The sequence below is a fragment of the Furipterus horrens genome, unplaced genomic scaffold (genome assembly GCF_987537825.1).
Source record: "Furipterus horrens unplaced genomic scaffold, mFurHor1.1.pri manual_scaffold_4, whole genome shotgun sequence".
Lineage (NCBI taxonomy): Eukaryota > Metazoa > Chordata > Mammalia > Chiroptera > Furipteridae > Furipterus > Furipterus horrens.
The window spans coordinates 181,531,862-181,558,523 of record NW_028327174.1 but is presented as its reverse complement, the minus strand read 5'-3'; the positions used below and the strand labels follow the sequence as shown (position 1 = coordinate 181,558,523).

General features: G+C 38.6%; 1 protein-coding gene across 1 annotated transcript in view; it reads right to left on the bottom strand.

Moving 5' to 3' along the window:
• FKTN (fukutin) overlaps positions 1 to 25,566 on the bottom strand; it is a 45,436-nt gene extending 19,870 nt beyond the window's left edge. Inside the window, exons 1-7 of the mRNA XM_090274520.1 lie at positions 25,445 to 25,566; positions 19,542 to 19,748; positions 18,663 to 18,722; positions 13,068 to 13,271; positions 5,859 to 6,136; positions 5,025 to 5,157; positions 966 to 1,095 (exon numbers count right to left, since the gene is read on the bottom strand). Coding sequence (XP_090130646.1) covers positions 966 to 1,095; positions 5,025 to 5,157; positions 5,859 to 6,136; positions 13,068 to 13,271; positions 18,663 to 18,722; positions 19,542 to 19,646 — 910 coding nt within the window. The 5' untranslated portion in view covers positions 19,647 to 19,748; positions 25,445 to 25,566. The remainder of the gene's footprint in view (positions 1 to 965; positions 1,096 to 5,024; positions 5,158 to 5,858; positions 6,137 to 13,067; positions 13,272 to 18,662; positions 18,723 to 19,541; positions 19,749 to 25,444) is intronic.
• Positions 25,567 to 26,662: the final 1,096 nt, after the last annotated feature.

Genomic DNA, 26,662 nt, shown 5'->3' with positions numbered 1-26,662 from the left:
TTAAACCTTAAAGTATATAACACATGTGTGTGTGAGATATACTTTTTTTTCTTTCTTTTTCTTTTTTTTGCTTACTCCAGCTGTAAGCTCCTTGTCAGGAAGAACCATGTGAATTTTCCATAAAGTCTAATAGGTAAGATAACCAAACATCCCAATTTGCACCTGTTATTCAACGTAATTATTAATGGTTCTCCTTTTCACTCTCAAAAGTCTCTTAAATTAGAAATAAATTATATGGCAATCCTATAAAAGCAGGAGCAGAATTAATTTTTGTATAAGAACAGTTTTAATCCAGATAAAACCCAGTTATAGCCAACTACAGTTATAAACAAGAAGAAATAAAAATAACAAAATTTATGATTTGAAAATATTTGAAATTCCAAAGAACTCTGATCCAACGCATAGTGGAAAGAGATCCAGAAATCCTTCTCAGACTCTAATGGCAACTTGCCAAAGGACTATAGAAACTACATTTCCCATCTCACAATGAACAGGATGTGGTAAGGTAGCATGTCCAATCAGTGACACTCTCAGGGCTCTGGAAAAGGGCTGTGAAGACCTCATGGCACTCCCTTCAGTCTTCCTCTCAGTAGAAACTTCTGGTGCAAGCAAGCGGTTTGTATGATGTATAAGAAACTGAATACTTTTTTAAAAATGCGGCAATAATTTTGGGATAGAAATAATAAAATGCTAATCTAAGGATTACCTGAGAATCTAATGTACATTTTGTACACATGAATTATAATTTTTGGTAAACACAAATATGGCCTTCCTAACTCACTTTTATGTTTCTAAAATTAATTCCTTTAAGGAATCAAGAAACGCTTGCTCTATGCACTATGTTTATTCTATCTATAAGTACGACACTTAAAGGGTCACTAACATTTTGTCATCTCAAGCATCATCCCTAAAGCCAAGGAAGACAAAATGACACAAAGACAAATGTAAAGCAACAAGAATTTTACCTAGACAAGTCCCGCTGCTCAGCCAGAAGCGTACTCCTAGTTTCTTTAACGCTCTGGCTGCGAGTTGTAGCAATTCCTTTGCACTCTTGCGAAAGGCCATAGCTTCCACAGTGCTGTCATCAAGGTACTGCTGCAGGTATGATAAACAATTAGCTATGACAGTCATTTCTAAATTCCTAGAATCATTTCTGTGACAGCTGAATTAAATTAGAAAATTATCCTCAGATATTTTACTATAATAAAAATGAAGTTTCAGAGTTCCCGATCAGTCATACATTTATCTTATGAAATAGGTCTATAGGAGTAGATTCTAGGAGAGAAGTTTAAACGGGAAGGAACAGAACTAGGATGAGATTGACACCTTTATCACCTCCCTCCTCCACGTCCCAGTTCAGCAGGCTGGGCAAGGAGGGGAAAAGAAGGCTAACTCTGAGAGCTACCAGCACATCTGAAGCAAAATGTATTCTCATGCCAGGTGTCCTGATAGTTCTAGTCCCTGCTTATTTTTTTTACTGTAATTCGACAGACTACAGCTCATTAATTAATTTTTAATAATTAACAAAATCAAGTTCAGAAACATGTATATTACCTTAGTTCTAAAGTTCTTTGTAGATTGAGAAATAAATAAAAACTAAACCAAGTAAGTCAGGAGAGCACTTCCCTTTCTCCCCCCCTCCCCATTCCCCCTCCTTTAACTATTCAAAACCAGAGCCATTAGGTGAGGTAGAGCAGGCAAGTGCACGGTGCTGGCCTCATACAAGTATCAGAGCCTGAGCAAGTGATGTGGGTGTCCACATGGAGAGCCGTCCAGCGTGGGGACTCAGAGCCTGAGCAGGGTAAGGATAGCATCCGCACAGGAGAGGGGGCAACAGAGATGATGGGAGAGTCAACATTAAGTAAATATATTAAGGATAATAGGAATCAGGTTTCTCACAGTTTGAGAAGGGAGTCACAAATGTGGACATGAACTGTATGATGTTTAATGGATATAAATTAATTAGACTGGAGATATCAATGTGAATTCCTGGAGAAAGATATGTAGATAGAAACAGAAATAAATACTCTCTCTCTCTCTCTCTCTCTCTCTCTCTCTCTCTCTCTCTCTCTCTCTCTCTCTCTCCTTACTCTACTCCTGGAAGGACCTGTGTGCAGCAAAACCCAAATAGCAATGAGCACAACTGCCATCCAGATCCTGGCTTTTAAATGAAACCAGTACTCAGAGAAATGGTCGATTCCAGAGTTGTGGCAGGGAAATGACAAGATGAACCTAGAACATCTTGTGCCAAAAAGCAAGAACGTGCTCAAAAAATGATGGAGACACGTCAAAAGACACAGAAGCTATCGTGAAGGGGTTCCCAATAGTCAAATTATACAATTGGCCAAATGGAACAATTATAGGATCAAAATAAATAATGAAAACAATTGAAATAACAGAAAACCATGAGTTCATACTGATGTAAACAATTAAATTGAAGGTTTGGTGATGATATTGACAATATTTAAATAGTTTTAAAGAAGCTTCATGCCAAATACTATTAATGGCGAGAGTGAAAAATAGAAATTTCACAGGGGTGAAGCTAGCAAACAGCACTCTAGTCAAGTGATCAGTGTGACTGTCAACAGTAATGGGACAGATCAAAGTCAGGCAGCACCTGACAGGATGCACTGGGGGCAGCACAACATCGCCTCTGTTTTATTCCTAGTAAAACCGTAGCACCTGAATCTAACATGAGGAAAAACCAGACAAGCCCCAAATGAGGGAATATTTACAAAATATCTGGCCTAAAATCCTCAAAAGTATCAAAAGTCATGAAAGTCAGAAAAGGACTATGAAACTGTTCCAGACTGAAGGAGACACTAAGGAGACAAGGGAACTAAATACAACATGTGATGCTAAACCGAATCCTTTTGTTATAAAGGTCATTAGTGGGACAATCAGGAAAACCTGAATGGGGATTAAATGGTAATAAGCTATGTGTTAATTTCCTAAATTTTGTATTAAGACCTAGAAAGAATATTCTTGCTTTTAGGAAATACTAAAGTTATAGGGTATATGGTCAACAACTTACTCCCAATGGTTCAGGAAAAAAATATATTTGTATCATATTTTCAACTTTTCTAAAAGTTTGAGAATGTTTCAAAATACATTATTATTTTTAAAAAGCTAGGAGGTTGCTTCATGAGATTTTTCGATTAGTTCATTGCTTGTGTTACACCCGGCATCGTATTTAAGGTAGTTTGGCGCCACCAAGCGCTCAAAAGTATGTACAGTCATTTAAGTTTGAAAAAAGGATCCTCCCTATTTTCAATTATGGTTCTAACATAAGAAATGATGAAGAATGAAACATTTATGAGGATAAAAACTTTTTAGTTATTAATCTCATCAGAAACTCTATACCTGTAATACCAATAAGAGAAAAAAAAGCAAATTAGAAATCACAAAACTGTCTTGCTGCGGTGAAGGACAGAAATAACCCACTGAAGAATGAATATAAAGTTCCACCTGATGAATATAAACCTCCAGAGTGCACTACAGTCTTGCTATGTGATGGTACTTTAAACATCAAAACTATGAACCTATGATAAACTGATAAGCACTCTGAGCATCAGTCATCTGTTCTCTTTACTCAAATACTAATTGTTTGCCCTCAAAATCTCAAAGGAATGAAAATATGGAATTAAAAAATATGACAGTATGATCTTGCAATTGTTTGAAAGACTTTACATTTACGCTGCCTTCCCACAAAGATGAACAAATGAGCCTGGGCAAATGCTCGCTAGGTAATGAGTAGCTCTAATAAATGTCCCTGAAAAACCATTTGATTCGAACAAGCACCTTCCTCTCGGTGCGTTTTACCATGACTATATGATCTCTTCTTTGGACCAGGTACCATGCTAGATACTGGGGCTACAGAGGCAGTAAAATAAGATGCCTGCCATCAAGAAGTTCACATGAGCTAGCAGGGGGACAAGACAGACATTCAAAATTCACTGTGGTAATTACTATGACAGAGACGGCAGCCAGAACATGCTCCCTGAAGGCAGAAAGAGTGAACGGTCAATTCAAGCATCAGACCACTCCTTTTCTGCTCCTTGTTCCTCTACGGCAGGGACATGATGGGCGGCACTTGCCTACTAGAGCAGGCCCACACATGTATGGTTTTCCAGCTTTTCATCCAAGCCGCTGACGGGGTCTGTTTCACAGCTCCGCAGTTACAAGTTTAAGGGAACAGGGTAAGGAAGGCTCACTTGGACCATTAGGCCTAGGTCCTGGGGGCTAGCACAGCCTATCAGAAAAACCTCGCAGTGTTGGCACATTTTCCCACTCTGTTTCTGACCTTGTATACACAGCTTTCTTAGAAGGAAACCACAGAAAATAAAGGGCAGGTGGAAGGATTAGGGTACCAAAACCCCACTGTAAATTCCGCTGATTTCCCAGCATTCTGTTTCATGTCATCTCCTAGAGCTGAACTTTCATGCCCTTCAAAATCATCTTTATATCCCCAGGGTCTGCAAGCTCCTGGGAAACTAGCCTTTAATAAATGTGTATTGAATTGGAAGCTAGAGCAGCAGAATAAAGTAAAGTTCAAAAGCACTTGGTCTTTGTGTAGCATTTAGCTTCAAAAAACTTCATAAAGAGAAAATCTCATATTCAGTGCCAACCCTCTAAAAAAACTGTGTTTTCCATGAACTAATCCCTCAGATTTTTCACACAGTCCATCTTCTGCAATGGCTTCATCTGAGCTGTAGCACTTCAAAAGCAGAACACACCATGAAGTTTATGGGGCTGTCCTAGCTGGGAGCAGAGGTCAATGCCAAAGCTATCAAAGTCTATCCAAATAAAACAAGGTCTCCATAAATATCAAGCAATATTAAATAGTCTCTTAATGTATAATCTACTTGTTAAAGAATTAAAACAACCTAGAAGAGATGAATCAAAAAAATGTTTTCTACCTACTTTCCATAATTGCTTTCATCCCCTCCCGTCCCCAAAAGAAACTATTAGAAACAAACACACTTCCTTTAATTTAAAAACTATAATATTTGGTTATCTCTAACCTGAAAGAATGCTCGAGCTTCTTTATACCTACACTCAATAAACCTAGAGTGTGGTATTTCTTCTAGAAAGTGCATGGGATCTTTAGGAATGAGAATTTCTAGTCCATCAACAGTGATTTGTTGTAATTCTGGCCTGAAAACAAAAGTTAAGATTTATTATAAGGACTTAACCCAAAGTAGTTCCGACAGTCTCTTCAAAATATACAGCATAAGCGAAACAGCTAAACATCAAGCATATTTTCTTCCATTACCTCAGATACCAATTTTTAAGATCTACTCTCTTAACAACTTTCAAATACATAACCCAGCAGTGTTATCTATGGTCACCTGGCTGTATATTATGTTCCCAGGACTTATTTCTCTCATAACTGCAAGTCTGTACATTTTGACCACTTTTAGTATCTGAGTATCCATCTATGAACATACTTTACCCTGTGTTTGATAAACGCTTTGTAAATACCATCATAAGATTCACATTATTTTATGCCTCGCTTCTGCCCCCAACATTGTAGGATTCATCTATGCTGCTGCACAGAGCACTAGTTCATTCCTTTCTCTGCTCTACAATACTACTTATTGTATGAATATACCATGTTTTGTTTGGGGGCATTAAGGACAATGTTGCTATGAACATTTTTACATATATTTTCCAGTGCGTTTGTGCCTGAGTTTCTTCTTGTTGAATATTTACATTTCAAAACTGATTTATGTGATCTGCATGTTAGATTTAATTACTAAATATATATACATACATACATATATATATAGAAAAGAGTAAGAATTCATGACTGGACAATACAGGTTTCCCATTTCCCTTTTAGACCCTGAATTTACCTGTCAAAAGCTCCCGGATAACGACCAAACTGTAACTTTCGAAAAGGAACAAATTTCTTGTCAATGTGTCCTTTGAGTCGTAGATGGCCATGCCAGAGGTAGTTTCCACTCCTCTCATGAAAGACCACCAGGTGGATGGCATGAGTGGCCAGTCTGCAGACGTAGTGCAGGGGAATTTCAGTTCCAGAAAGTGAGTCTATCCCATCTAGCCGGGGATCTTTGCTCTTAATCTTTAGGCACTGAAATCCCATAGTTTCAGCTATCCGAAACCAGCCTTCCTAAAACCAAAGAATCATCAAGCATGAATATTTAAAACCAAATATGAGTAGAAAAACTGAAACAATTCTCATACTGAATTAAGCCATACATATTTTTGTGCTAATCTGGCGCAGACTCCGACCAGTGGGGTCCACGGCGTTGAGGATGAGGGGGAACAAATGCACGTGGACTCGGGGAATCCTGTGGAGAAAAGGGACAGAGTGGCCACCCTCTAGGTGAGAGAGTGCCTCAGCCCTTGCCTAGACAGACTTTTTAGTACCTTTCTTGGGGAATTACATCCAAGAAAGTCATAAATTATCATACTAAAGTTACTTTAAAGGGCTATAGCTTACAGATAAAAAAGTAGATAATGTTGTGCATGCAGGGCGATGATAAGGATGGGCGAGCTGGTCACATTCTGTCCTTGAAACAGCTCAGAATAAACCCTAGGAAGTTACTTCAAGGTTATACGCTAAACATCTGTTGTTCTCAACTTTACGGTGAGAGGGGTGAGAGAGTTTTGGCAAAAGCAAGCTTTAAAGCCGCCTAGATACAATGCAGGCCTGATTCCCACAGGAAAGCCGGTCTGCGGGCCTGGGTCCTGTGTGCCGCCTCGTGCCTGTCGGTTTTCCAGACCAGGGCTGAGCTACATTCGCCACTGCCATGCGGAATGGTTCCCTATACTAATCTGTTCTTTCCTGAAGATTTAAAAATGAGGATACTGGGAAGGAGGTACCAAAGAAAGAGACTAAGCAGCTTGGAAGACATGTTCAAAAACTCTCTTTATAAAAATTGAAAAATTTTCCCTGGAATGAGAATGCTCATTTTAATGTTCTCTGATTGGTATCTATAAAATAAATCTTAATACATGTAAGAATAGCACTTAAACTTGTAATTCTCAATGTAACTTCTAATAACATTTATTTTCAAATGTGCTTGAAAAAAGCAGTGCTTTCATCCTATAGTTTATACCCAACACCTTAAACTGCTACTATAATAGAAGCCCATCATAATGCAGATCATCAGAAAACAGACTGAGACACACTATAAAACATAGTGCATTTTCCAGCATCATTAGTTATAATATAAATCTCACATAACAAGATTAAAATAGATGGTAGATTTTTACTCCTAATCTCAACAACTAGTGCTAGAAATGATTAAACAGTATTAATTATGAAGAACACCTTATATTTGAATAGGAATTTGCAATATTCAAAGAACTTTTATGAACATTATTGCATTTACATATGACATTTATCTTATAAAGTAGCACAGGTATTATAAAGGAATAGACTCACAGAAGTCTTAAGAAAGAAAAATAATACCAGCATTTATGTCTTATCCAGACAAATCCAAGGTCCATTCCACTCTATAACACTACCTCGCTAGTCTATATTCATGTGATGTGTACAAAGCTCGTTCACATTCATTATCTCACCCGAAGTCCACAATACTATGTGAAGTCAGCAAGGAAGACATTTTGCCTACTCTACAGATAAGGGAAAAAAGCTCTAAGTGGTAACGCCAGGCATTAAGGTTATTAAATGATGGAGTTGTGTCTGGAAGTTTGTCTCAAAACCACAGCAATCATAAGCACTTTTGAAGAGTACTTTATCCACATCACTTATCACCTTTGAATGTTGTCTTTGGATTATATATCCTCATCTGTGCTCTTATAATACACACAAACCCCCATCATAGTATTGACTCTACTTTTTAAAATTGCTTGTTTGAACTCCATTAACAGGCTAAGTTCCTCAACCATAGGAATCAACAGAATGGCAAGTACCCAGCAGGTGCTCAATAAATATTTGTTGTCTAAGTGTTAAATGAGAGTGGTAATTCTAGTAGAATGCTAACTAGTACCGTAACAACTCTCTTCTCTTTTCTAGGTAGAGCTAAACTGTGTTCTGGTTAAAGAGGCGTGGACGGCAGTATCCCATTCCAATTCCAGGTCCAGCTTTACAACATCCCGTGACATTGTCCATGCCTCCCACAGCATACAGAAAAGCAAAGCAAAGAACTCCAAGTTGAAAAAGCCACACAAATGAATTAAGCTGTATCCCTAAGTCATTGCTTAGAGGAAAGTTGTCCAGGAATTTCCCTGACCAAGACTATCTATACTGGATTTTGTATAAAGACCAATAACCTTTTCTGTGCTGAGCCAATGAGATTTTAGGGTTGTTTTTAACAGCAACCAATGGAACTTAACCTCACTAACCATTTCACCTTCATTTTCCTTATATTAGAATTATCAACTGTAGACTTCCTCTGTTTGCTTTTCTTTCTTGATATACCTAAGGGCTACAAAGTGCTGAATGAGGGTGAGAGTGGCCAGTTCAGAGAAGGCTCTACCATATAGGACAAGACAGGCATTATATTAAAAGGCCAGCCAGACCTTGAAGAGGAATCAGACCTTGGATTGTGGGAGGAGAAAAAGCCTGACAGACAAAATGGGCAGAACTATGAAATGGCTTGCCTTCTTGTAATCATGAGAGAAAAGTCAAGAACAAAGTAGTTGCTCTGGTCAGAGAGAAGGCCTAGCTAGGTCAAGGCTGTTCTGCACAAATCAATGCCCAGTTGCCTTTGCAGTGGTTTTGGGTAGTTTGGGGTAATGGTATTAATAAAGAAAAACAGCATGCAAATTAAGCCCATAGTAATTAGCACTTGTGATCTAATTAGCTCCACCCTGGGAGGAAGTTCAGGGAAGACGACCCAGGGCTCTGTGTGACATCCTAGGCACAAAAGGATAAATGTGAACCTGTGTGCTGATCCTGGGTCTTGCTGACGTTTTGCTTCTTCCACTGACTGGTCATCATCAATTTTGCTAATTGTGGCAGATTTCCTTTCTTCTAAAGTTACTGATTCTCAAGGCAAGTGGTAATGTATCCAAGACATATTTAAGAATTTGTGGGGATATTTTTGGTTATCATAGCAATTGAGGAGGACAAACCTGGCATTCAGAGGCCTAGGCCAGGAACACTAGACATCCTATAATCCAAAATATGAAAGTCTATCCTGTGTCCTGTATACTTTCAAATGTTCTAATAGATAATCATGTAGTAAAAAACTTGTTCATAATTATCTGAGCCTCCTTTTTCAGGAATAACATAGGCTGTTAAAGGAAAAATAATTTTACTTTTTTGTTATGGAAAACTTATTTGTTCATTACTTTGGAAAATCACATTAGTAAAAACAGTATCATTCAGTAATATTTGAAGCTATCACATTTTGTGATCCTGCTGATAAGTGCAAGCATCTGAATTACTTTATAATATTTTCCAATGTAGTCATTCCTGAGCATTTTTACACTGAAATATACATTTCCTTCATTTCTACCTTCTATTATAGTTAAGACATTATCTTGATTTGTGGGATTGTATATGTAGATATGTTATAGTTTCTATGAACTACATTTTGGGAAAATAAAGGAATGACCTACAGATACTGACATGTAGAAGTGTCTCCAGTGAAAAAGCTGGCATGCTTTTATTACCCTAGAGTGGAGTCCACCAGTTAACGAGGCCTGACCACCACAAAAAGCTTCTGATTGGTTCTCAGTGTCTCATTCTTAAATATGAAAAACAAACATCAAGATACAGTGTAGAAAACTCGTATCATGAAAAACAAATAATACCAAAAATTAACATCCAGAAAACAAGGGATTTGCATAAATAAAATTCAGCAGGGAGCAAAAAAACAAAAAAAATAATAAAACTTTAAAAGCTGCAGAGTGAAAGACAAAACTGTATTCATTCTATTATGAGAACTAATCAGAATACATTGAACTCTTAGAAAATAAAAATATACAAATGTCAAAAATATGCAAAAAATCAATGAAATTGTTATTTAAAATAGAACAATTAGAAAAGGAGATTTAAAAAATCATACGATAATGAGAAAATCAATTCTGAAAGTCCAACATCCAAGTAATAAAGTTTAGAAAGAAAGAACACTTTTATTCAATACTATCCTGGGGGCCCTACCCAAATCAGTAAGAAAAGAAATTAGGTGTAAGAGTTGGAAAGAAACAAACCAAACTGTTCTTTTGTGCAGAGAATATAATAATCTATATTCAGAGAGAGAAAGAGAAAAACACAGAGAAGGGGAAAGAAAAAGGGTAGGGAGAAACTACTGAAATTTATCTATAGGGTTCAGAGACCAGTGCAGTTGCTGAGAAAAAGATCAAAATACCAAAGTAAATAGCATTCTCACCCACCTATAACAATTGTAAAAACAAAAAGAGAAATATCTATATAACACCCCCCCCAAAAAAACCACTATAAGGTAGCTAGAAATAAATCTTAAAAAAATGTGCAAAATCTGTAAGAAAAATCAGAATATTCTATTAAGGAACATCAAAGGACACCTGAAAGTAAAGTGCATATATTTCATGTTAATGGATAAGAAATCTTAATATTTTAACAATGCCAAGAGCCCTTGCATGCTTTTGCTTTCCCAGACTAGCTTGGACTAGCCTGGACGATGAAAGACACAGGCCAGGGCACCCCTACTGCCACATCTGACTGCCAGCCATCCCGAGCAAGTACAGCTGCCTACCTGACTGACAGATGCATAAGTGAGCCTTAGCTGAGACCAGAACTGCCCAGCTGAATCCTACCTAAATTGCTAAGTAACAGAATCATGAGCTACATAAATGGATGTGGTTTAGGCCATGAAATTTTGGGGTGATTTGTTACACAGAAGAAGCTGAATGCTATATAAGTTGAATTAGAAATCAAATGTGCAAGTAAAAACAGAGATTTTTGCTATGCAGGGTTTTAAGCTCCCATTCACCCTTTCTCAGAAGAGAATTCCTAAAATGGAAGGGGAGTTACAGAACAATATCCGCATAGCAGACCAGTCTGTATCAGGGCAGAAAGACCAGGAGCTCTAGGAGGTATGTCACCAAGAAAAAAAAAGGAACTGAGAGATTACCTGATGTGAGAGAAGAGTACCAAGAGTTTTATATTTCTGTTGCAGAGTTCACACATGGATTATTGATAGATATATTAAAAAACTAGAAAATAACAAAGGAGAAAAAAAGAATTGCATAAGAAAATCAGAGTAAACTAGGTAGTATCCATGGGATTATAGTTTCATAATAAGGTAAACAATGACTACTGATATAACTAAAAAGTGTGATGTAGTCATTTTAGGATGATGATGGGAGAAGAGACAGAGTGTGTGTATATGTGTGACAAGACAGATATAAGAGCTAAATTCTCATACTACATAAGCTCAATATGAAATGTTAAAAATAGGGAGCATAAATATTTCATTTATAAATGAGAAGATAAAGTAGACAGAGTTGAAAGCAGCTGGCTCTAGGAGTGGGAATAAGGGGTGGGGACAGAAGAGGCAGATATTTTTATTATGAGCTTTGCATTACTATTTGACTTTTTAAACTTAGCTCAAGTATAATTTTGATTAAAAAATAAAAATTACATTTAAAATACCATGCCCTAACTTTTCTGTAAGGTAAAATATTTTCAAAATATAAAGTTGAGAGGAAAGAAAAACCAAGAACCATAAGCCAGAAACAAGTCAAAGGTGAGCTCGGGGCAGCCAAGGAAACGTGCGGCTTCTCCCGCTCTCCCCGGCCACATCGTCAGCCTGGAGTGGGGCCCGCCTCTCAGAGGTCACACAGCTCAGAGAGTCCGCTGCAGAGCCGGTACACGTGCTACCACGGTGCCCGACTAGTTGAGTTCGTTTAATCTGATGCTAATTTTCGTATTCTTATTTGAATAACTCCTCAGAATGAAAAACAGTCAAGCTGGGAAGTCAGAGGTATTCAACATAAAGAAGTAAGTAGTCTTGGCATGTTTGACTGAGACTTTTTTTTTTGACTACTATTGTGTGACTTAGAATATAAGTTTGAATTTCCGGATGCACCTAAGAAACGCCCTACTTGAGTATCAAATGAGTGCTGTGCACTTAACAAGCAGAAAGAATGGTGCTGTAGATCAAGGATACTTCCTTCGCTTACACCTTATGTGGAAGATCCTGAAAATTCATCACCAAATCCCTTCCTACTTGCTTGCCTCCACTGATGGAAAGGCTAAATACCTGTCTCTTTAGCCTCCTTCACAACAAGACATATGAATATAGTTCTTGACAGGGAGCTATAAGTAGTTGAGAAAAATTTTACTTCAAAAGATGGATAATATCGCCAACCCTTCCTGTCGTCTTCCTGCCTTGAACATGAATATGATGTCTGGAGCTGTAATAGCTAACTTGTGACGATTAGAGAAATGAATAAAGAACTTCAGTGATTCAAGGCCTGATGTCACTGGGCAGCTGAATTAATAGCAAAAGCCACCAATCCTTTAACCTCTTGTTATATAAGAAAAATAAATTCTCTATTTGCTTAAGAAATTATTTAAAAATTTTTATTTTTCAGTTACAGTTGGCATTCAACATTGTATTAACCCTGGCTGGTGTGGCTCAGTGGATTGAGCGTTGGCATGCAAACCAAGTGTCACTGGTTCGATTCCCAGTCAGGGCCCATGACTAGGTTGCACATCAGGTCCCCAGTAGGGGGTGCAAGTGAGAGGCAACCACACAGTGATGTTTCTCTCCCTCTCTTTCTCCTTTCCCCTCTCTCTAAAAATAAATAAAACAAACAAATAAATTTTTTAAAAAATGATAAAAAAAATATTGTATTAGTTTCAGATGTACAGCAGAGTATTTAACGTAATTTATGAAGTGATTCCCTCAATAAGTCTATACCCCCTTGACACCACACAGTTATTAAAATACTATTGACTATATTCCTTATACTGTACTTTACATGCTTAAGCTATTATTGTGTTGTTACAGCTGAACATTCTTAATACAATTTATAAAAAGCTTTTAGAAAATTTTAAATGTTTTACCTTTTAAACTTGTATACTCTCATACTGTTTTGTAAAAGGCTGTCTATTATCTGAACGCAAATCATCTTACCTCATTCTTCCACAGGTGATACTGTAGTGCAAATGTAGTAAAGTCTCTTGGAACACAGAAAACGTTGCATTCTGAAGTGGAGTCATGAGAGGTATTTTTGACTTGTTCAAAGTTTTTATTAATCAACTCCAGAATCAAAGGATCAATAAGGAACACAGGTACATTTTGGCTCGATGTTAGCATAATAAACTTTTTAACTGCACGCTGTTTGAGAGGAAAAGAATCTCCTTAATTCTACTAAACCAATACAATAATCCATCTTAGTAAATTTTATTCACTGATTTTGTAAGTATACATATAGTGTTTACTCAATAGACACCACCCTTATTCTTATGCTAAAATAATAATAATACACAGTCTCTACTCCCAAGAAGTACACAGTCTACTGAAGATGAACAAATACTTACAAATCAAGGCAAAATATATGCAACATATTATAAAGTACAGAACAGTAAGCTATTAATTAATTGTACAACAAAAGGACCAGAAAATCTTTGTAGAGAAAGTGGTATCAGAGATGAAACTTTAAGCTTACAAATTATTCTCTTGGTATTGGCTAAATCTTTTCAAGCAAAAGTGGACGATGAAATACCTGATCTGTCAGCTTTTAAAGATCAGTCATGTCAACCTTTACAAAACCCAAAATCAATTGTATGTACCACTTTTATTCACATTTGTAATATTGCTTAATAATCCTTCCAAGAAAAAGGCCCCAACTAAAACACATTGTCTGCTGACCATTCCCATATACAGTTCAACTTTCTAATAATACTGCAATATTTTAATATATTATTGTGCTGGGCAGTAAATAGAGTCTTCTACTGAAAAAATAAATTTTAAAATTAGAATACAACAGACTAAGTCACACACAGGAGTAAGTAATACCTAAGAGTAGCAAAAATATATAGAATAAAGGATGTACATTATTGCTTAAAAGCCTACTTCAATGAAAGCAATTATGATTTCAAAGCGATGTATGGCCTTCAAAAATGGAAAAAAATTATGGAGCACCATCCTTTAAGAACATAGATGAAAAAATACTTAACAAGGTACTGCAAATTAATTCCAGTACCTTTTTTTAAAAAAGGGACCAAAACAACAAAATAAACACCATGACCAAGTAGGATTTATTTCAGAAAAAAAGACAGCATTTGAAAATCAATCAGTGAAATTCATCATATCAGTAGCATAAAGGGGGAAAAATCTAAAGAATTTCCATACAAAAAAGTATTTGACAAATTCAATACCTAGTCATAATTAAGAACTGTCAGCAAACTAGGAATAGAACCCCTCTTCAATTTAATAAAAAGTATGAACAAAACATCTATTCTTGAGTTGTAGAAGTTCTTTATCATAGATACTAGTTTTTTTTTTTGTGAGATATGTTTGCAAATATTTTCTAGTCTGCAGCACTTCTAGTCATTACTTAATGCTGTCTTTTGATGAAAAGCTTTAAATTTTGATAGCCTAATCAACTTTTTTTCTTTTTGGTTCTTGCTTTCTGTGTTTTATACTAGGAGAATAAAAGAGAAAGAAATGGTTTGGGAAGAAAAATGATGAGACGACAGACTCAAGTATAAATAAGGTGCTTAATAAATGTCTGTTGAATGAATCTCTTTCAGCTTGGTGTTAAATACAAACATGATGAACACATATATGGCTTCATTATGATTATTAATATAAATATAGATTAAGGCAGGGTCAAGGAGAGATTCTATAACTCACCTTCTAAATATGCCTTCCAGGCTGTTATCAATGCAATCATCAATGCTCCTTGAAACCAGATGTCCAATTGACTCTAAATCCAATTAATTCTAAATCAACATAACTATTATAATCTTGCCTTCAGTAATTCATTTCGTTTACAAGAAAGGAAAATGTCTTGTTGAAAACAGGATTTGCTGCCACTAGAAGAGCCTATTCATCTGCAAGTGGGTACACTTCTATCAGAACCTAAAAGGACTTGGTGGGACTTGTTCTTAGTGAAAGGCTAGTTCCTAATAATGATCATTTTTTCCCCTACACGCTCTCAAGTTATCTGTTTAATAATTCATTCTACAATTTTATCAGGGCTCAGTGTCACACTTATTCATCAGATTTCACCTTTCAGTCCTTCTAAAATATTAGAACAAAAGTATTTCAGCTCTTCCTTCCCTGCAATTTTGTGACTATTACAAAGAGTGATTTTTAGTACTGTGAGCTGCCCTTTTAAGTTTCTGCTTGTGTATCTTGGACGTGAACCCCTTTTAAAAAATCCATTTTCTTCCGCCTCAAAAATCATTCCCTAAATGAAAAAGATGGGGCTGCCCCAATTTTCTCTGTTATGTTAAGCTTTAAATGATACACAAATTCCATTTAAAAATATGTCGGTGAATCTGTACCCCACTGCTGACTGCTAAAGGTTTTGGAAATGTTGTTGGTTAATCCAAATAGAGTCAAGTCTCCTATCCCACTAAAGCTATTACAGCTTTAGAACTTTTTCTGAACATGCTCTTTCAGTTTACATATGAGGACTCAATAAATGGAAAATTGAAAAATTTATATCACCTTAAGTATCCTCATATTTTAGAATGTTGAAATTTATGATAGAGAACCCCATTACCTTTAGATGGGTCTATTTCCTAGCCGTTAAATACTGAATTCCTAATCTCAACAAATTATTTCATTCATAGGACAAAAAATCTGGTTGAAGTATTATGTGTGTGCTTTTCTTAAGAGTGGGATAGAGGTAGAATAGAGCTAGACAGGATACACAAAATCCTTTTTATTTCATCTGCTAGAGTCTTTATAATTGTGACTGGGAGTATGAACTCCAAGTGTATCTTTCTTCCCTTTTCCCTCAGACTATACAAAGTTCCCAAAGCAAAACAGCTGCAACTTTTAATAAACTAAAAGTTCACATTGAAATATCTATGTATGGTGTCAGCTGGGTTCTACCCTTATCAGGGGGATCACTTTGTAAGTTACATCAATGTCCAACCCACTATGCTATACATGTGAAAATAATATAATATTGAATGTCAACTAGAACTGAAATACTTTTAATAACATTTCAAAGTTCACATTGATACAATACTTCCAGACTTGATAGTTGAAGAACCTGATAATAGAGTACCCCAGACTTTACCCTTAAAAAAGTGGTTCAAATCCAGTTGTCGCCAATGACCTAAAATTATCACTGGTACTTTATTGCTACCAGTGATTTGAAACTCTACTTCTAATCTACAGCCTTTGATGTCTCTGGTTAAACAGAAGCCAAAGACTGAGAAATAAATGGTCATATCCAAAATGGATACTAACAGGATAAATGTAATCTGGTAAGAAACTATGTTTTATAAATGTGCAGGCTCTGAAATTTGTAGAGCAAAACGGGGATATACTGTAATTCTGCCAGTTTCCCTTATCTAATAAAGGAAACATGTTGTGTAATTTATTTTTTTTCCTCATCATTATTTTATTTTATTTTATTTTTTTTTTCAGATTTAATGTGTTTTATTGATTAAAATATTACATTTGTGCCAATTTCCCTTCCCTCTGCTCCCCTCCACCCGGTGGCCCCCCTCCCTCCAGTTGTCCCCCCCTTTTAGATTATGTCCATTAGTTGTGCATACAGTTCCTCCCAACCTCTCTCCGTCTATTCCATTCCCTCCTACCATGATCCCCAATTCCTATATCATCTCCCTCCCTCTCCCCACTCCCCCTCCCTGTTGACCTCCCCCCAATATGCTTCCCGTACCCACAGTTCCTTTTCCACTCTCGTTGCCTGTTTAGTTTGCCTTTGTTTCATCTCCCTAGCTTCTGTTTTTTAAACCAGTCCCTTTAACATCTCATATAACAGTGGTTTGGATCTAATGAACTCTTTCAGTTTTATTTTGTCCTGGAAACACTTTCTCTGTCCTTCTATTCTGAATGACAGTTTCGCTGGATAGAGTATTCGTGGTTGTAGGTTTTGGATTTTCATTACTTTGAATATTTCTTGCCAGTCCCTTCTTGTCTGTAGGGTCTCCCTTGAGAAGTCAGCTGATAGTCTAATTGGGACCCCTTTGTACATAATTCTTTTCTTCTCTCTTGCTGCTTTTAAGATTCTCTCTTTATCTTTAATTTTTGACATTTTGATTATAATGTGTCTTGGAGTGGTTCTCCCTGGGTCCAGTCTCTTGGGAACTCTCCTTGCTTCCTGGACCTGCAAGTCTATTCCCTTCCCCAAGTCTGGGAAGTTCTCCTTTATTATATTTTCACTCAATTTTTCAAGTTCTAGTTCATCTTCCTCACTCTCTGGCAAACCAATGATTCTTATGTTGGGCCTTTTATAGCTGTCCCAGAGGTTTCTGATCCTCTCATCGTTGCTTCCCATTTCCTCTCGCTGCATTGGTTGACTGCTTGTTCCTTCTCCATATTCCAGTTTGTTGAAATGAACACTGGGTTTTTTTTCCTCACCATCTGTCTCGTATGTGGTTTTGTTCCTTTCGTTATGAATGTTTTTCGCTTCTTTCATATCTTTTTCCTGCTCTTTTGTGAATTCTGTAAGCCACCTGATAACAATGGCCCAGAACTGAGCCTCTGACAGGTTTCTTATCTGTTCATCTGTCAGGTTCTCTATCTGTTGTCTAGTGAGCTGTGTCACCGGGATTTCTATAGTTGTCTGCCTCATTTTGACAGATGCTTTTTGTTTTCTTGGGCTGGCTGTAGGGGGCAGTGCCTGTGTACTCGTAATGACCCAGCGACTGGCGCCCTTTGGCAGCCTTTCTTGCTGTGCCGTGGTGCTTTGTCGTCACAAGCCAGCGACCGGCGCCTGTCTGAGACCTATTTCGCAGCCCTGTGGTGCTTTCTTTGAGGTCGGGGGTCCAAGGTGGATTCACACAGTTATTCAGCTAGGAGACCGGGATCCGTCCTCCCGCCCCCCTGGGCCTCACTGTTCAAGGCGATGCGGTGGCTGCTTTCCCCAGCACTGGGGTCGCGCACTGCCAGGGGCTTGACTGCCTCCGGGCTTTTTCGCCGCCCCGCCGCTGTCCCAGGTGCAACCGCAAACAGCGCTGCCCTCTTTAACTCTTACCTGCCCAAATGGCACCGCTGGTTTATAACTTCATATGTTGGGCTTTCGTGTAGTTTTATTTTCTGGAATTTCTAGTTATCCTTTGTTTTGAAGTAGTTGTATTCCTCTCTAGTTGTAGAGGGAGACCTAGCGTGTCCGTCTAAGCCTCCATCTTGGCCGGAAGTCCCCCTCATCATTATTTTAAAGTTCAATTCTTAGAAACACATTTATTCATTTGGTGAAGTACTATAGCTCAGTGAGTGAGGGTTTGGAGGCAAACAGAATCTGGACTCAGTCACTCAGTAGCAAACTAACCTGAATCTCTCTAAGCTAGCTAAGGATAACAATGTACTGACTTGTTAGTATTTCCATAAGGACTAAATGAGATACTGCATATACAGCACCTGGCATAGGGCCTGCCCCTTCTGCTCAACCACCTTCCCCCACTCTTCATCAAGGCAGCAATTAGCATTGCCATCATTCAACAACTACTTAGTGAGTATATAAATGAGTAAACTAAAATGAACACTGTAATTGAGGAAGTTCTTGCTTATTGTACATACCCACTGAATGCTATCAAATCCAATTCGGCTTCCTTTGGATTTTGATAAGCCAGCTCCATTCTGGGAAGATAACAGAAGAACATTTTAGTAATCCAAAGCCCCGTACCCAGCATACATTACATTTAGAGTAGGCATGAGATTCAAACTACATAACTAGCTCATAATCATTAATAAGCATTCAACAAATACCCATTTTCATATAGTCAAGAGCTAAGAATTCTACAATTACACAACTATCCAACAGAGAAAACAATGACTGAGTGCGATAAGTTAATTAGTCAAACAATAAGGTATAGATGGCCAACATCTCTAAACTAATTAATTTCCGTCAATAAATAGTAAACTCTTGGCTAGCCTAAATCTCTTTGGAATCAGGGCTTAGCCATTTAGCTCCATATCCCTAACCTCAGCGTATTTCCCCACACTGCTTTAGTGTTAGCACGCCTTGGCCAAGTGGTAAGAAAGTACAATGATGCTTATTGAGCAGCTCTTTAGTGCAGTTTCACATTTCCGTATATGTATTATGTATTCCCATCTATCCCATATGAAAATCCTGCAAAAGCAGCCATTATTTGTTTCACAGACAGCTCCAGTGCCCACACTTTTCCTAACATAAATCATACTTTCAAATGTTGAGGTTTTTAAAAATATATTAAACATCACTGAAACCTAGCACCTTTGATGTTTAGCGTGTTATTATAATAATTTAATTGCAATTTTGAATTGCTTGCCACACCCACAAAGATGAAAATTCCAGTAAAAAATACTTCTGAAAAATTTGAAAAACTGTGATTAATTTATGTGTTGCAAAAGGGACCTATCTAAGGAAAATATACAGCTAAAATGAAGCCTAATGATTAGAAAGGAGAAAAAAATTACCTTTGCTGATAAATAATGCTTGTAGTAGTATAACTGAAATAGCAGAAACGCAGAACTTGTCAAAGTTAAAAGCGCCAAAATCACGTTCTTATTGATTCTATTCATTAGTCTGTGGTGCTCACTTGGCTGTCTTTTGAAAGTAACTCAGTTGGTTTCATCTTCTTGGATAAGAAGATAATCTTGTTTTCCGTGAACAAAAAGATATTTCTGAAGAGACAAAAACATGTTTTTAGTTCTTCACTTCTAATAATCAGCAACAGAAGAAAAAGTTATTTAAAGTTTTATAGAACATTCTTTGACTTGATAATTTCCTATACTAAAGAAATAATCAGCTATGAGACCAAACATGACCAGTGTGGCTCAGTTGGTTGGGCAGCATCCTGCAAAAGCAAAATGTCACCGGTTCAATCCCCAGTCAGGGCACATGCCTGAGTTGCGGGTTCGGTCCCATCGATATTTCTCTCTCACATCAATGTTTCTCTCCCTCTTTTTCTCCCTCCCTTCCCCTCTCTCTAAAAATAAGTAAATAAAATCTTTAAAAAAGGAACAAAAATGCTTACCATGGCATTCTTTACAATTACAAATAACAAAAACCATAAATGGGATATTTATAAAAACTGACCAACAGAGATTGGGGAGCATCTGCCCAAGAATTTATGATTCAGTATGGGGCCCAAATTTGCATTTCTGACAAGTTCCTAGGCAATGCTGATGCTGCTGACCATACCAAGACCCACTTCCATAGGCAGAAGAAATTCAGAGTTTTTGGTCAAGGAACATCTGTGTAATAGCACTTTGTTGTGTTTGTGATCTAGGATATAACCAGTTTTTACAAATGTCCTGTGTTTGTTTTCAGTTTCTCCAAGTGTAAAGACCATGATAAATTATTTTCTTTCATGTTTCGTCCCATCTGATTATTTCTTTAAGACAAGAACTTTAATAATATAGTTCTACTCCTTACCTCCTCTTCACTGTTTGATTTTAATTAAATATATTTAGTTCTCTAAGGGTTTACCTTTATTCCTTTAAATATTCTAAATATAATGTCTAAACTCTGTCTTTTGTTCTCAAGCTAAAAATAAGAGAAAATAGCAAATTTATGCTACTTCCTGCCTTCTCTTTCAGTTCTTTTATTAGTTATTTCTACCTTGTTATAGTCCTATTATATTCTGTAACTACAAACCTCAGTTATTTTGGCCTTATTCTTAACTATGTTCCAGGGCACTCCTTTTGCTGTATCGTCCCTGTTCATTTACTGGATGACTGATACCCACCTTCTCACAATTTATCAAAAAGAAACGATGCGTACTATTTACATTGAGTTCTTACGTTGTTCAAAAACGGTTGTCAACTGACAGTTTGGTTTTGAGGTCACACTTTCTTTCCCCTGATGACTTATAGGCTTTATACCACTATCCTCCAATGCTAAATATTCCCTTGACAATACCTGATCCTTCCCCCAGCGCTCTCTTATAGGTAAGTTAATTGTTTTAATGGGATGAGCAAAGAACGTGCTCCTTATCTTTGAAATTCAGTTTTTAAAAAACTAGTACATAATGATGTTGATGCCTGTAGATTAGTTTTTCCTCATTGTGTGCCCTATTGGTCTGTACAATCAAGATTTCTGTTGTTTGTGCAAAGTTTTTTAAGTTATATGTTTGAATATTTTTCTGTTCCAGTGCTTAATTCTCTATTTCCAAAACTACAAGCAAGCACTTGTTTCATCTCCGTTCATTCCCATTTCACTGGTGGTAGATGAAATCCACATACAAATGTGAAAGGAAATGTACAAGATGGGAGTATAAGTTAGTTCTCAGGCTCTTCTACAGCCAAGAGCAGCACTTCATATTGTTTCAACTTCCCATTTGCCCTTTCATATTATCACTGGTTATTTAAAGGTAATGGCATGAAAAACTCTGCCACCTGTCCTGACATCCTACCCACCATCATCATTCTTTTGAGAATCATCTGGGCAGAGATCTGTTTGAAATAATGTCTCACTGCCTGACATTTTTCTTCCACATCTCCCCACTCCTGCCCTCTGGGTCACCTCTCTGGACATCAGAAGCTCTCAAACAAGAAATGAGCAGCCCTGACACCTAAGTTAGGTTCATAAGACAGTGTAGGCTAAACTGGTCCCCTCAATGCCACTAACTTATTCTGGAACATTGGGAAATGAGAGGGAGGCATGTGGGTGGTATCAATCAAACAGAACTGAGATTCAAATATTCAAATACTGCAAAATAAAACAGAGAAGAAAGAGGGCAGTGTTAGGCAAAGGCATGTTTAGAGAGATGACGTAGCACATCGAAAAGTATAGAAAGAACTTCTGGCCAAGATGGAGGCCTAGACTGACACGCTCTGTCTCCCTCCACAACTAAGAAGGAATACAACTGCTGCAAAACCAACAATAACCAGAAGTTCCCGAAAATAAATGGAAGTCCAACATATGAAGTTACAAAGAAGTGGTGCTGGTCCGGACAGGTGGCAGGGGCGAAGCTGGGGAGGAGAGGTCAAGCTGTGCTGTCCGCGGCAGCAGCAGTGACGGCAGCAGGACAGCGGTAAGCACAGACATCTGTATTTAAGGGGAGGCAAGAAGCGCCTGGGAAGCACCCCTGGCTGCAGACCAGACCCCTCAGCTTGCGATTCCAAAGCGGGGGAAGGCAGACCCCCATTGCCTTGGACTGTGAGGCCCAGTGGGGGTGGGGATGGAAGAGGAGGCTCCTGGAGACTGAACGGCAGGAATCCATCTTGGACCCCCACCCCCACAGAAAATGCCCGGTTGTGACGAGTGCACAGGGCTCCGCCCCCTATAGCGTAGGAGGTGTGACAGCTCTGCCAGGAAGGAAAGGTAAACACAAAACTGTTCAGGATGGCACAGATCATGATAGAAATCCCAGTGACACAGGTGACCAGACAGCAAATTTCTAATCTAACGAAGCAGCAGATAGGAAATCTTTCTGAGGCTCAGTTCACAGCTTTGCTTATAAAAGCGCTTACAGACCTAACAGCAGATCTTAAACAAGACAGGAAAGGAATGAAGGCTAGTCCTGCTGAAATGAACAAAAACACATATGAAACTAGTGGTGAGGGCAAGAAAACCAGGAATCAAATCAACAAATTGGAACATAGGGAAGGAACAAACAGTCAACCAGTGCAGAAAGAGGAAACGAGAAGTGAGGAAAATGAGGAGAGGCTCAGAAACTTATCGGACAGCTATAAGCGGGCCAACATCCGAATCCGAATCACCTTGCCAGAAGGTGAAGAAGAAGAACTAGAAATTGAAAAATTATGTGAAAAAATAATGAAGCAGAAATTCTCTAACTTGGGGAAGGAAATAGACTTACAGGTCCAGGAAGCACAGAGAGTTCCAAAACAACTGGACCCAGGGAGAACCACACCAAGACACATTAAAATCAAAATGTCAAAAATTAAGGATAAAGAGAGAATCTTAAAAGCAGCAAGAGAGAAGAAGAGAATTACATACAAAGGGGTCCCAATAAGACTATTAGCTGATTTCTCAAAAGAAACTCTGCAGGCAAGAAGGGACTGGCAAGCAACATTCAAAGTAATGAAAATCAAAAACCTACAGCCACGATTACTCTACCCAGCAAAGCTGTCATTCAGAATAGCAGGGCAGATAAAGTGCTTCCAGGACAAAGTAAAACTCAAGGAGTTCATCAGATCCAAACCACTATTATATGAAATGTTAAAGGGACTGTTTAGGAGAAAGAGGATCAAAACTATTAACATTAAAATGAAAACTGTATCACAACAACCAACAGCAGAAGCTAGGGAACCAAAACAAAGGCAAACTAAGTAGGCAACGAGAGTGGGAAAAGAATTATAGGTATGGGGAACATTTTGGGGGGAGGTCAGTGGGGGGGGGAAGGGGGGAGATGATGCAGGAATTAAGAAGCATTGTAGGATGGAGTGGAGTAGATAGGAAGATGTTGAGAAGAACTATATACACAACCAATGGGCATGGACTAAGGGGGGGACAACTGAAGGAAGGGATGTCACTGGGTGGAGGGGAACAAAGGGAAAGAAACTGGGACAACTGTAACAGCATAATCAATAAAGCATATTAAAAAAAGAAAGAAAGAAAGAAAAGTGCAGAAAGAGAAAATGCTTCTGACAACGTATTCAGGGTTAAAACAAGAAAAAAACCTTTTAGGTGTTCTAAGCCATGCAACGCCTACGAGATGTTTAAAATTCTTTTCTCATCCTATGGCTCAATTAACAAATACTCACTTACTACAGCCCACTTTGGAGTAACCAAATGCCGTTAAACCAGGTTATTTTTAACTAAGTCAAGTCTTCCCCTCAAGATTTAATTCCTTCATTGAGACTATCTGATCATAGTAAAAACTATAAAGCTATAAAGCTAATAGACTCAAACCCAGGGCTCAAAGTGTATCAAGTCTTGGCACAACATATAAGTGTGAATATATGTACATATGTAACATCTGGATGAATGTTCACCAAAATATCTCTAGGTGGTTGGAATTGGGGTGGTTTTTACATAATTCTGTATGCTTTTCTATACTCTTCCAATATTTTAATAATAAGCATATATTATTTCCACAGACAATAAAATTATTAATAAAAATACTTGATAGGTAATAATAGTGGCTTAATAATTGCCCCATTTGCTACTTAAAAGTATGGTCCTCAGACCAGAAAAATCGGCATCATGTTGGTGCTTGCCAAAAATACAGAATTTTCAGGCCCTATCACAGACCTGCTGATTCAGAACCGAATTTTAACAACATCCTGATTCATATGTACATTAAAATTTGAAAATCACTAATCTACATGCTAAGACCTTTATGTAAAGATAGAAGCAATGTCGGTCTTGTTTACTATATCCCTAGCATCCATTACTGCCTGAAAGACATAAATATTTGTTGAATAAATATGTAAATACTACTACCACCGAGTAGACAATTAGAAAGACAACAGAGATTATATTTATTTGAATTATTTGCTTTCAGCCAAGTTTTCAGAAGTAGGTGATTTTTTTGTTGTAAATGCTGTTAAATTATTTTAATAACAATGTTGGCCCCAAGAATTCCTGATTATATGTAATCCTTTCTTAAAATGAGTCCTTGCTCTTACCTCTGAGATCCACATTTCCTTCAATCATTTCACTAGCCCCCTATATTTCCAACTTAATTTCCTACACCTCATATTTAACATGTTCAAAGGTACCAATTTAATTCTCCATCATCTACCTCCCTCCATCCACACAGACCCATGCTTTACAGATTCTAGAGAAGAAAGACCACTTAGTCCAACATCACTTTGCAGAATTAAATGACAGCCCAAGACTCTAGTTATTGGCAACACTGTAGCTACAATTTGAATCACCTTATTCCCAAAACACGATTGCAATCTGGAATTCTAACAGAATTCTCGTTTTTTGTCAACAGCACTTAAATTCATTTTCTAGAAACCTGGTTCAAAATAGCAATGACGTGATCCAAGAAATAAGTCCTGTATATTGCTGACATTTCTCACATTCTTTCTTTTTTTTTCCTTTTCAGAACATAATGTACTCTTTTCTCTGGTGCCACCCTTCCCAAATCCTGTTCTCTCAAAACCTACTTCCACAAGTACACTCTAAAATAGAATGCTTACTCCTGACTTCTCGATCTGGTTCCTGGTGATTCAAACCCCATCCACCCTCAGTGTAAAGCTCAATCCCTGCTTTTTTCCACTCAGCTTCCCTCTTTTCCCAATTCCCATAGCTCTGCTCCATCGCTCACTTTGATATGTTACAAGCTGACTGATGTTCATTCTTTGGAAACCTGCAATTTTCGAAGGTAGGAAGAACCTGATATTATCTGGGTTCTCTTTTCACATCTGAGAAAACTGCAGAGCGGAGAAAAGGGACTTGCCTCATGCTACTTGGGAAATTGTTGACAGTGATGAAATCTAAACTCAGATCTCCAGACCCCTGCCCAAAACTTCCAACAGTCACGGCTCCACAGAATCAGTCTTTCCCCGACATGCCTCCGCCGATACTGCAAACAAAAGGGAGACGTCAGAGCCCTAGGAAACTTTATTTAGCGTGGTTAGCAGTATCCACCCCATTTATAAAGCACACGAGGGAGAGGCGGTGTGCAACAGTTAAAAAAAAAAAAAAAAGAAAGTCCTCCAAATAAACTAAAAGCAGAACCCAAGGGGAAAGCATCAGAAGAGAAAAGGCACGGGTAATTAAGTAAAGCTGCGGTAGCTCCCCGGCGCCCATGGAAGAGCCCCACGCTTCCCCCTTCCCAGCGGAGAGCCCACGTTAGCTCCGGCCACATCCCCGGCCCTCGGTCAGTACCCTAAAATGCTCCGTTTACGCTCCTGTGCCTTTGCACACACTGGCCCCACAACCTGCGGTGCTGTCCCCCAACCGCCCCCCAGATCCTCTCGCAAAACCCGAGCCGGGTCTCACGACCCTGCTCAAACGCCACCACCCCACCTGGGTCGTACAAGGATCTCGATCGCCCTCCAAACTGAACATGTCCCATGATGAGGATTTCACGTGCTGTAACCCTCTGCCCGGAGCGCGCGCACCGGCTGGCCGGCCTCGACCGCCGGGAGAGGGCAGATGGCCAGAATGCTGGGGGTGCCCGATGAGGACACCGGAGCCACAGGCGACACCTGCCTGAAGGTACCCGCCCGAAGGTACCCGCCCATCCCCGGCGACTGAGCTGAGCCTCCCAAGCCTTACCTCACCCAACGGCGGCCGCAACTCCGCTTTACGGCACGCACAGCAACCGCTGCAAAAGGGGCCGTCAAGTGCAGAGCCGTGACTACTGGCCCCAGGTGGTTGTTGGAGACCTTCCCACCGTCCTGTCCCCGGTCGAATGCAGTCCGCGACCCCTGCCACTGCCCGCACCGCCCTCCCGCCTCTGTCCCCGCCCCAGTCCCTCCCGGAAGTTTACTGAGCCCTGGCGATTTCGTAGCTTTTGAGATGATGACAGCAGGACACCGAGGCGACCTGAGATTGTAGCGAGTGGCCCAAGAATTGGAGAGGCACAGGCTGAGCTGTTTGTCGGATAAAATATAGGATGCCAGTTAAATGTGATTTTCAGATAACGAGTAATTTTGCAGTGCGTGGGTTC